Source organism: Oncorhynchus clarkii, chromosome 7 (genome assembly GCF_045791955.1).
Source record: "Oncorhynchus clarkii lewisi isolate Uvic-CL-2024 chromosome 7, UVic_Ocla_1.0, whole genome shotgun sequence".
NCBI lineage: Eukaryota > Metazoa > Chordata > Actinopteri > Salmoniformes > Salmonidae > Oncorhynchus > Oncorhynchus clarkii.
The window spans coordinates 3966754-3979253 of NC_092153.1; the positions used below are offsets into that span (position 1 = coordinate 3966754).

The 12500-nt window shown below is 46.7% G+C and overlaps 1 protein-coding gene across 1 annotated transcript in view; it reads left to right on the plus strand.

Annotated features, from left to right (window-relative positions):
- LOC139412753 (tripeptidyl-peptidase 2-like) overlaps positions 1-12500 on the plus strand; it is a 62076-nt gene that overhangs the window by 34320 nt on the left and 15256 nt on the right. The window contains exons 17-19 of the mRNA XM_071159439.1: positions 4786-4902; positions 7667-7767; positions 12356-12452. Of these exons, the coding sequence (XP_071015540.1) occupies positions 4786-4902; positions 7667-7767; positions 12356-12452 (315 nt within the window). The remainder of the gene's footprint in view (positions 1-4785; positions 4903-7666; positions 7768-12355; positions 12453-12500) is intronic.

A 12500-nucleotide genomic window follows, 5' to 3' on the forward strand; every position in this document is an offset into this window, starting at 1 on the left:
TTCATGTAATAGTTTCATTTTAATTTATAATAACGTCTTCGTATCTCAAAATTAATGTCATGTGGTTCATCAAATCTAAATGAAAACGATACAAACCTGAAAAGTAACTTCTATTGCCATTACCAACTATGTAAAAACAGCCTACATGAAACCAACAAATAAAAACCAGCCCACAGAAAATAACCTGATTAACATAACTATCCTATAAATCACATTGTCTACACATGGCCTGTCCTCAAGGAACTAGAAACATTGTATCAACTACTAACCTGATAAACATAACTATCCTATAAATCACATTGTCTACACATGGCCTGTCTGCAAGGAACTAGAAACATTGTATCAACTATTAACTTAGTCTCACACTTTGGGCCATTGATCTTCAGACACACAACTGTAGTCAGGTAGGTCTAATTTACTCCAGGGATGAGCAGTAATCAGGTAGGTCTAATTTACACCAGGGATGAGCAGTAATCAGGGAGGTCTAATTTACACCAGGGATGAGCAGTAATCAGGGAGGTCTAATTTACACCAGGGATGAGCAGTAATCAGGTAGGTCTAATTTACACCAGGGATGAGCAGTAATCAGGTAGGTCTAATTTACACCAGGGATGAGCAGTAATCAGGGAGGTCTAATTTACACCAGGGATGAGCAGTAATCAGCTAGGTCTAATTTACACCAGGGATGAGCAGTAATCAGGGAGGTCTAATTTACACCAGGGATGAGCAGTAATCAGGGAGGTCTAATTTACACCAGGGATGAGCAGTAACCAGGTAGGTCTAATTTACACCAGGGATGAGCAGTAATCAGGTAGGTCTAATTTACACCAGGGATGAGCAGTAACCAGGTAGGTCTAATTTACACCAGGGATGAGCAGTAATCAGGTAGGTCTAATTTACACCAGGGATGAGCGGTAATCAGGGAGGTCTAATTTACACCAGGGATGAGCAGTAATCAGGGAGGTCTAATTTACACCAGGGATGAGCAGTAATCAGGTAGGTCTAATTTACACCAGGGATGAGCAGTAATCAGGTAGGTCTAATTTACACCAGGGATGAGCAGTAATCAGGTAGGTCTAATTTACACCAGGGATGAGCAGTAATCAGGTAGGTCTAATTTACACCAGGGATGAGCAGTAATCAGGTAGTCTATAGGTCTACTTCTATGTGTCATCAGGTAATCTATAGGTCTACTTCGATGTGTAATCAGGTAGTCTATAGGTCTACTTCTACGTGTAATCAGGTAGTCTATAGGTCTACTTCTATGTGTAATCAGGTAGTCTATAGGTCTACTTCTATGTGTAATCAGGTAGTCTATAGGTCTACTTCTATGTGTAATCAGGTAATCTATAGGTCTACTTCTATGTGTAATCAGGTAGTCTATAGGTCTACTTCTATGTGTAATCAGGTAGTCTATAGGTCTACTTCTATGTGTAATCAGGTAGTCTATAGGTCTACTTCTATGTGTAATCAGGTAGTCTATAGGTCTACTTCTATGTGTAATCAGGTAGTCTATAGGTCTACTTCTATGTGTAATCAGGTAGTCTATAGGTCTACTTCTATGTGTAATCAGGTAGTCTATAGGTCTACTTCTACGTGTAATCAAGGCCAGGCAATCTATAGGTCTACTGCTATGTGTAATCAAGGCCAGGCAGTCTATAGGTCTACTTCTATGTGTAATCAGGTAGTCTATATGTCTACTTCTATGTGTAATCAGGCCAGGTAGTCTATAGGTCTACTTCTATGTGTAATCAGGTAGTCTATAGGTCTACTTCTATGTGTAATCAGGTAGTCTATAGGTCTACTTCTATGTGTAATCACGTAGTCTATAGGTCTACTTCTATGTGTAATCAGGTAGTCTATAGGTCTACTTCTATGTGTAATCAGGCCAGGTAGTCTATAGGTCTACTTCTATGTGTAATCAGGTAGTCTATAGGTCTACTTCTATGTGTAATCAGGTAGTCTATAGGTCTACTTCTATGTGTAATCAGGTAGTCTATAGGTCTACTTCTATGTGTAATCAGGTAGTCTATAGGTCTACTTCTATGTGTAATCAGGTAGTCTATAGGTCTACTTCTATGTGTAATCACGCAGTCTATAGGTCTACTTCTATGTGTAATCAGGTAGTCTATATGTCTACTTCTATGTGTAATCAGGCCAGGTAGTCTATAGGTCTACTTCTATGTGTAATCAGGCCAGGTAGTCTATAGGTCTACTTCTATGTGTAATCAGGTAGTCTATAGGTCTACTTCTATGTGTAATCAGGCCAGGTAGTCTATAGGTCTACTTCTATGTGTAATCAGGCCAGGTAGTCTATAGGTCTACTTCTATGTGTAATCAGGCCAGGTAGTCTATAGGTCTACTTCTATGTGTAATCAGGCCAGGTAGTCTATAGGTCTACTTCTATGTGTAATCAGGCCAGGTAGTCTATAGGTCTACTTCTATGTGTAATCAGGTAGTCTATAGGTCTACTTTTATGTTTAATCAGGCCAGGTAGACTATAGGTCTACTTCTATGTGTAATCAGGTAGTCTATAGACCTACTTCTATGTGTAATCATGCCAGGTAGTCTATAGGTCTACTTCTATGTGTAATCAGGTAGCCTATAGACCTACTTCTATGTGTAATCAGGCCAGGTAGTCTATAGGTCTACTTCTATGTGTAATCAGGCCAGGTAGTCTATAGGTCTACTTCTATGTGTAATCAGGTAGTCTATAGGTCTACTTCTATGTGTAATCAGGTAGTCTATAGGTCTACTTCTATGTGTAATCAGGGTCAGGATGGATTAGTCCACTCAGACAGGCCTCTACAATGGATTAGTCCACTCAGACAGGCCTCTACAATGGATTAGTCCACTGAGACAGCCCTCCACAATGGATTAGTCCTCTCAGACAGCCCTCTACAATGGATTAGTCCACTCAGACAGGCCTCTACAATGGATTAGTCCAATCAGACAGCCCTCTATAATGGATTAGTCCTCTCAGACAGGCCTCTACAATGGATTAGTCCACTCAGACAGGCCTCTACAATGGATTAGTCCACTCAGACAGGCCTCTACAATGGATTAGTCCAATCAGACAGGCCTCTATAATGGATTAGTCCACTGAGACAGGCCTCTACAATGGATTAGTCCTCTCAGACAGGCCTCTACAATGGATTAGTCCTCTCAGACAGGCCTCCACAATGGATTAGTCCTCTCAGACAGGCCTCCACAATGGATTAGTCCAATCAGACTCTACTGATTAGTCCAATCAGACAGACAGGCGTCTGATCGACTAAAAAGATCTCGGTCGACCAACAGCCTATCGACCAGTCAAATGACCAGGGTACTAAATGGAATCAGCCCTAGGAAACAATAGGCCAGGGGACTAAATGGGATCAGCCCTAGGAAACAATAGACCAGGGGACTAAATGGGATCATCCCTATGAAACAAACACAATATATCCAGGTGGTCTCTGTGATGCTGTTTTAACTAAGTGTCTCTCCTCTCTAGTCGGGGAGGACAGTAGAGTTATGTGATGCTGTTTTGACTGAGTGTCTCTCCTCTCTAGTCAGGGAGGACAGTAGAGTTATGTGATGCTGTTTTGACTGAGTGTCTCTCCTCTCTAGTCAGGGAGGACAGTAGAGTTATGTGTCTCTGTGATGCTGTTTTGACTGACAATAGGCCAGGGGACTAAATGGGATCAGCCCTAGGAAACAATAGACCAGGGGACTAAATGGGATCATCCCTATGAAACAAACACAATATATCCAGGTGGTCTCTGTGATGCTGTTTTGACTAAGTGTCTCTCCTCTCTAGTCAGGGAGGACAGTAGAGTTATGTGATGCTGTTTTAACTAAGTGTCTCTCCTCTCTAGTCGGGGAGGACAGTAGAGTTATGTGATGCTGTTTTAACTAAGTGTCTCTCCTCTCTAGTCGGGGAGGACAGTAGAGTTATGTGATGCTGTTTTGACTGAGTGTCTCTCCTCTCTAGTCGGGGAGGACAGTAGAGTTATGTGATGCTGTTTTGACTGAGTGTCTCTCCTCTCTAGTCGGGGAGGACAGTAGAGTTATGTGATGCTGTTTTAACTAAGTGTCTCTCCTCTCTAGTCAGGGAGGAGAGTAGAGTTATGTGATGCTGTTTTGACTGAGTGTCTCTCCTCTCTAGTCAGGGAGGACAGTAGAGTTATGTGATGCTGTTTTGACTGAGTGTCTCTCCTCTCTAGTCAGGGAGGACAGTAGAGTTATGTGATGCTGTTTTGACTGAGTGTCTCTCCTCTCTAGTCAGGGAGGACAGTAGAGTTATGTGATGCTGTTTTGACTGAGTGTCTCTCCTCTCTAGTCGGGGAGGACAGTAGAGTTATGTGATGCTGTTTTGACTGAGAGTCTCTCCTCTCTAGTCAGGGAGGACAGTAGAGTTATGTGATGCTGTTTTGACTGAGTGTCTCTCCTCTCTAGTCAGGGAGGACAGTAGAGTTATGTGATGCTGTTTTGACTGAGTGTCTCTCCTCTCTAGTCGGGGAGGACAGTAGAGTTATGTGATGCTGTTTTGACTGAGTGTCTCTCCTCTCTAGTCAGGGAGGACAGTAGAGTTATGTGATGCTGTTTTGACTGAGTGTCTCTCCTCTCTAGTCGGGGAGGACAGTAGAGTTATGTGATGCTGTTTTGACTGAGTGTCTCTCCTCTCTAGTCGGGGAGGACAGTAGAGTTATGTGATGCTGTTTTGACTGAGTGTCTCTCCTCTCTAGTCGGGGAGGACAGTAGAGTTATGTGATGCTGTTTTGACTGAGTGTCTCTCCTCTCTAGTCAGGGAGGACAGTAGAGTTATGTGTCGCCCGGTGGTGGGCCAGCCTTGGTGACGTCACCGTTGACTACAGTATCTCCTTCCACGGCCTGACCACCTCACCCTCACCTCTACACATAGTGAGTATATACACCTCACCTCACCTCTACACACCACCTCACCTCTACACACCACCTCACCGTCACCTCTACACATAGTGAGTATATACACCTCACCTCACCTCTACACACCACCTCACCTCTACACACCACCTCACCGTCACCTCTACACATAGTGAGTATATACACCTCACCTCACCTCTACACACCACCTCACCTCTACACACCACCTCACCGTCACCTCTACACATAGTGAGTATATACACCTCACCTCACCTCTACACACCACCTCACCTCTACACACCACCTCACCGTCACCTCTACACATAGTGAGTATATACACCTCACCTCACCTCTACACACCACCTCACCTCTACACACCACCTCACCGTCACCTCTACACATAGTGAGTATATACACCTCACCTCACCTCTACACACCACCTCACCTCTACACACCACCTCACCGTCACCTCTACACATAGTGAGTATATACACCTCACCTCACCTCTACACACCACCTCACCTCTACACACCACCTCACCGTCACCTCTACACATAGTGAGTATATACACCTCACCTCACCTCTACACACCACCTCACCTCTACACACCACCTCACCGTCACCTCTACACATAGTGAGTATATACACCTCACCTCACCTCTACACACCACCTCACCGTCACCTCTACACATAGTGAGTATATACACCTCACCTCACCTCTACACACCACCTCACCTCTACACACCACCTCACCGTCACCTCTACACATAGTGAGTATATACACCTCACCTCACCTCTACACACCACCTCACCTCTACACACCACCTCACCGTCACCTCTACACATAGTGAGTATATACACCTCACCTCACCTCTACACACCACCTCACCTCTACACACCACCTCACCGTCACCTCTACACATAGTGAGTATATACACCTCACCTCACCTCTACACACCACCTCACCTCTACACACCACCTCACCGTCACCTCTACACATAGTGAGTATATACACCTCACCTCACCTCTACACACCACCTCACCTCTACACACCACCTCACCGTCACCTCTACACATAGTTAGTATATACACACCACCTCACCTCTACACACCACCTCACCTCTACACACCACCTCACCGTCACCTCTACACATAGTTAGTATATACCACCTCCAAATACCACCTCACCTCTACACACCCTCACCTCACCTCTACACACCACCTATAATTGTTTTCCCTCAATCTACACACAATACCCCATGATGACGTCACAATACCCCATGATGACGTCACAATACCCCATAATGACATCATAATACCCCATAATGACAAAGCAAGAACAGGTTTTTAGAACATTTTGCAAATATATAATAAACATAAATACCTTATTTACATAAGTGTTCAGACCCTTTTCTATGAGACTCTAAATTGAGCTCATGTGCATCCTGTTTCCATTGATCATCCTTGAGATGTTTCTACAACTTGATTGGACTCCACTTGTGGTAAATTCAATTGATTGGACAGGATTTGGAAAGGCACACACCTGTCTATATAAGGTCCCACAGATGACAGTGCATGTCAGAGCAAAAACCAAGCCATGAGGTCGAAGGAATGTCATCATGGGGTATTGTGATGTCATTATGGGGTATTGTGATGTCATCATGGGGTATTGTGATGTCATCGTGGGGTATTGTGATGTCATCGTGGGGTATTGTGATGTCATCGTGGGGTATTGTGATGTCGTCGTGGGGTATTGTGATGTCGTCGTGGGGTATTGTGATGTCGTCGTGGAGTATTGTGATGTCGTCATGGGGTATTGTGATGTCGTCATGGGGTATTGTGATGTCATCATGGGGTATTGTGATGTCATCATGGGGTATTGTGATGTCATTATGGGGTATTGTGATGTCATCATGGGGTATTGTGATGTCATTATGAGGTATTGTGTTTTAGATGTTTGTTTAATCATGTTAGAATAAGTCTGTAACGTAAGAAAATGTGGAAAAAGTCAAGGGGTCTGAAAACACAACTATACCACAGCAGGAACACACTCCTCTGTGTTGTGGGACGTGTCGTACCACAGCAGGAACACACTCCTCTGTGTTGTGGGACGTGTCGTACCACAGCAGGAACACACTCCTCTGTGTTGTGGGACGTGTCGTACCACAGCAGGAACACACTCCTCTGTGTTGTGGGACCACAGCAGGAACACACTCCTCTGTGTTGTGGGACGTGTCGTACCACAGCAGGAACACACTCCTCTGTGTTGTGGGACGTGTCGTACCACAGCAGGAACACACTCCTCTGTGTTGTGGGACGTGTCGTACCACAGCAGGAACACACTCCTCTGTGTTGTGGGACCACAGCAGGAACACACTCCTCTGTGTTGTGGGACGTGTCATACCACAGCAGGAACACACTCCTCTGTGTTGTGGGACGTGTCATACCACAGCAGGAACACACTCCTCTGTGTTGTGGGACGTGTCATACCACAGCAGGAACACACTCCTCTGTGTTGTGGGACGTGTCGTACCACAGCAGGAACACACTCTTCTGTGTTGTGGGACCACAGCAGGAACACACTCCTCTGTGTTGTGGGACGTGTCGTACCACAGCAGGAACACACTCCTCTGTGTTGTGGGACGTGTCGTACCACAGCAGGAACACACTCCTCTGTGCTGTGGGACCACAGCAGGAACACACTCCTCTGTGTTGTGGGACGTTTCAGTTTTACAACCAAAAGTCTTTTCCTTTTCTGACTCATGATTTTTGTCTCACCCAGCATGCATCAGACGGTGTGACTAGTTTTGAGGTGTCCTCTCCCCTGAGGTACGAGGACGTTTCTCCCAGCATCACCCTGAAGACTTGGGTCCAGCCACTCAGGTACAAAACTAAAGAAATACAAACACCCACATGTTTGTCCCAGGGTCACTCTGAAGATCTGTGTGCAGCCACACTGGGACATATGTCTCCAAATACAACCCCCTACCTACCCCTCTACCCACCACCTACAGTCTGATATATATACCGGGTTACATTAGTCACTAATCTGGTCAGCTTCGCGATTAACTTCTGTGTTCAAACGTGTTCGTTTTTGTGAGGAAACTCTCAGCCTCTATGTCTCCCTCCTCTCAGAAGGAAACTCTCAGCTTCTCCATCCTCTCAGAAGGAAACTCTCAGCTTCTATGTCTCCCTCCTCTCAGAAGGAAACTGTCAGCTTCTCCATCCTCTCAGAAGGGAACTCTCAGCTTCTCCATCCTCTCAGAAGGAAACTCTCAGCTTCTCCGTCTCCATCCTCTCAGAAGGAAACTCTCAGCTTCTCCATCCTCTCAGAAGGAAACTCTCAGCTTCTCCATCCTCTCAGATGGAAACTCTCAGCTTCTCCGTCTCCATCCTCTCCGAAGGAAACTCTCAGCGTCTCCGTCTCCATCCTCTCAGAAGGAAACTCTCAACTTCTACATCTCCATCCTCTCAGAAGGAAACTCTCAGCTTCTCCATCCTCTCAGAAGGAAACTCTCAGCTTCTACATCTCCATCCTCTCAGAAGGAAACTCTAAGCTTCTCCATCCTCTCAGAAGGAAACTCTCAGCTTCTATGTCTCCATCCTCTCAGAAGGAAACGCAGAAGGAAACTCTCAGCTTCTACGTCTCCATCCTCTCAGAAGGAAACTCTCAGCTTCTCCGTCCTCTCGGAAGGAAACTCTCAGCGTCTCCATCCTCTCAGAAGGAAACTCTCAGCGTCTCCATCCTCTCAGAAGGAAACTCTCAGCCTCTCCGTCTCCATCCTCTCAGAAGGAAACTCTCAGCTTCTCCGTCTCCATCCTCTCAGATGGAAACTCTCAGCTTCTCCGTCTCCATCCTCTCAGATGGAAACTCTCAGCTTCTCCGTCTCCATCCTCTCAGAAGGAAACTCTCAGCCACTCCGTCTCCATCCTCTCAGAAGGAAACTCTCAGCTTCTCCGTCTCCATCCTCTCAGATGGAAACTCTCAGCTTCTCCGTCCTCTTAGAAGGAAACTCTCAGCTTCTACATCTCCATCCTCTCAGAAGGAAACTCTCAGCTTCTCCATCCTCTCAGAAGGAAACTCTCAGCTTCTCCATCCTCTCAGAAGGAAACTCTCAGCTTCTACGTCTCCATCCTCTCAGAAGGAAACTCACAGCTTCTCCGTCTCCATCCTCTCAGAAGGAAACTCTCAGCTTCTCCGTCTCCATCCTCTCAGAAGGAAACTCTCAGCTTCTCCGTCTCCATCCTCTCAGAAGGAAACTCTCAGCTTCTCCGTCTCCATCCTCTCAGATGGAAACTCTCAGCTTCTCCGTCCTCTTAGAAGGAAACTCTCAGCTTCTACATCTCCATCCTCTCAGAAGGAAACTCTCAGCTTCTCCATCCTCTCAGAAGGAAACTCTCAGCTTCTACATCTCCATCCTCTCAGAAGGAAACTCTCAGCTTCTCCATCCTCTCAGAAGGAAACTCTCAGCTTCTATGTCTCCATCCTCTCAGAAGGAAACTCTCAGCTTCTACGTCTCCATCCTCTCAGAAGGAAACTCTCAGCGTCTCCATCCTCTCAGAAGGAAACTCTCAGCTTCTCCGTCTCCATCCTCTCAGAAGGAAACTCTCAGCTTCTCCATCCTCTCAGAAGGAAACTCTCAGCGTCTCCGTCTCCATCCTCTCAGATGGAAACTCTCAGCTTCTCCGTCTCCATCCTCTCAGAAGGAAACTCTCAGCTTCTCCGCCTCCATCCTCTCAGAAGGAAACTCTCAGCTTCTCCGTCCTCTCAGAAGGAAACTCTCAGCGTCTCCATCCTCTCAGAAGGAAACTCTCAGCTTCTCCGTCTCCATCCTCTCAGAAGGAAACTCTCAGCTTCTCCATCCTCTCAGAAGGAAACGCTCAGCTTCTCCGTCTACATCCTCTCAGAAGGAAACTCTCAGCTTCTCCGTCTCCATCCTCTCAGAAGGAAACTCTCAGCTTCTCCGTCTCCATCCTCTCAGAAGGAAACTCTCAGCTTCTCCGTCCTCTCAGAAGGAAACTCTCAGCGTCTCCATCCTCTCAGAAGGAAACTCTCAGCGTCTCCATCCTCTCAGAAGGAAACTCTCAGCTTCTCCATCCTCTCAGAAGGAAACTCTCAGCTTCTCCGTCTCCATCCTCTCAGATGGAAACTCTCAGCTTCTCCGTCTCCATCCTCTCAGATGGAAACTCTCAGCTTCTCCGTCTCCATCCTCTCAGAAGGAAACTCTCAGCCACTCCGTCTCCATCCTCTCAGATGGAAACTCTCAGCTTCTCCGTCCTCTTAGAAGGAAACTCTCAGCTTCTACATCTCCATCCTCTCAGAAGGAAACTCTCAGCTTCTCCATCCTCTCAGAAGGAAACTCTCAGCTTCTCCATCCTCTCAGAAGGAAACTCTCAGCTTCTATGTCTCCATCCTCTCAGAAGGAAACGCAGAAGGAAACTCTCAGCTTCTACGTCTCCATCCTCTCAGAAGGAAACTCTCAGCTTCTCCATCCTCTCAGAAGGAAACTCTCAGCGTCTCCATCCTCTCAGAAGGAAACTCTCAGCTTCTCCGTCCTCTCAGAAGGAAACACTCAGCGTCTCCATCCTCTCAGAAGGAAACTCTCAGCGTCTCCATCCTCTCAGAAGGAAACTCTCAGCTTCTCCATCCTCTCAGAAGGAAACTCTCAGCTTCTCCGTCTCCATCCTCTCAGATGGAAACTCTCAGCTTCTCCGTCTCCATCCTCTCAGATGGAAACTCTCAGCTTCTCTGTCTCCATCCTCTCAGAAGGAAACTCTCAGCTTCTCCGTCTCCATCCTCTCAGATGGAAACTCTCAGCTTCTCCGTCCTCTTAGAAGGAAACTCTCAGCTTCTACATCTCCATCCTCTCAGAAGGAAACTCTCAGCTTCTCCATCCTCTCAGAAGGAAACTCTCAGCTTCTCCATCCTCTCAGAAGGAAACTCTCAGCTTCTATGTCTCCATCCTCTCAGAAGGAAACGCAGAAGGAAACTCTCAGCTTCTACGTCTCCATCCTCTCAGAAGGAAACTCTCAGCGTCTCCATCCTCTCAGAAGGAAACTCTCAGCTTCTCCGTCTCCATCCTCTCAGATGGAAACTCTCAGCTTCTCCGTCTCCATCCTCTCAGAAGGAAACTCTCAGCTTCTCCGTCTCCATCCTCTCAGATGGAAACTCTCAGCTTCTCCGTCTCCATCCTCTCAGAAGGAAACTCTCAGCTTCTACATCTCCATCCTCTCAGACGGAAACTCTCAGCTTCTCCATCCTCTCAGAAGGAAACTCTCAGCTTCTACATCTCCATCCTCTCAGAAGGAAACTCTCAGCTTCTCCATCCTCTCTGAAGGAAACTCTCAGCTTCTATGTCTCCATCCTCTCAGAAGGAAACGCAGAAGGAAACTCTCAGCTTCTACGTCTCCATCCTCTCAGAAGGAAACTCTCAGCGTCTCCATCCTCTCAGAAGGAAACTCTCAGCTTCTCCGTCTCCATCCTCTCAGAAGGAAACTCTCAGCTTCTCCATCCTCTCAGAAGGAAACGCTCAGCTTCTTCGTCTCCATCTTCTCAGAAGGAAACTCTCAGCTTCTCCGTCTCCATCCTCTCAGAAGGAAACTCTCAGCTTCTCCGTCTCCATCCTCTCAGAAGGAAACTCTCAGCTTCTCCGTCCTCTCAGAAGGAAACTCTCAGCGTCTCCATCCTCTCAGAAGGAAACTCTCAGCGTCTCCATCCTCTCAGAAGGAAACTCTCAGCTTCTCCGTCTCCATCCTCTCAGAAGGAAACTCTCAGCTTCTCCATCTTCTCAGAAGGAAACTCTCAGCTTCTCCATCCTCTCAGAAGGAAACTCTCAGCTTCTCCATCCTCTCAGATGGAAACTCTCAGCTTCTCCGTCTCCATCTTCTCAGATGGAAACTCTCAGCTTCTCTGTCTCCATCCTCTCAGAAGGAAACTCTCAGCTTCTCCATCCTCTCAGATGGAAACTCTCAGCCCCCCCACCCTCCTTCCTTCCCGGGACATGTGGGCACACAGCCCAGGCACTGGGGACACAGCAGTTTAAACCCTGCCTTCGCCCAATCCTGATAATGTCCACATAACCTGTGATGATAAACCCTTCAAAACATAACTAATGTTGCTGGGAAATCACACATCCCATCTAGTCCTGACAGATCGTCTCAGTGTACAGAGTCTAACCCACAGCATCTATCCCCAAGCATCCCATCTAGTCCTGACAGATCGTCTCAGTGTACAGAGTCTAACCCACAGCATCTATCCCCAAGCATCCCATCTAGTCCTGACAGATCGTCTCAGTGTACAGAGTCTAACCCACAGCATCTATCCCCAAGCATCCCATCTAGTCCTGACAGATCGTCTCAGTGTACAGAGTCTAACCCACAGCATCTATCCCCAAGTATCCCATCTATCCCCAAGCATCCCATCTATCCCCAAGCATCCCATCTAACTCTGTCTGTTTCCTGCTTCTTCCAGACCTCTGAGTTCTAAGATCAAGGCTCTGGGTCACAGAGATGTCCTCCCCAACAACAGACAGCTCTACGAAATCATCCTCACCTACAGCTTCCACCAGGTGAGAGTGTCTAGGTTGTATTATACACGTCTGTTTGGTGTGTGTGAC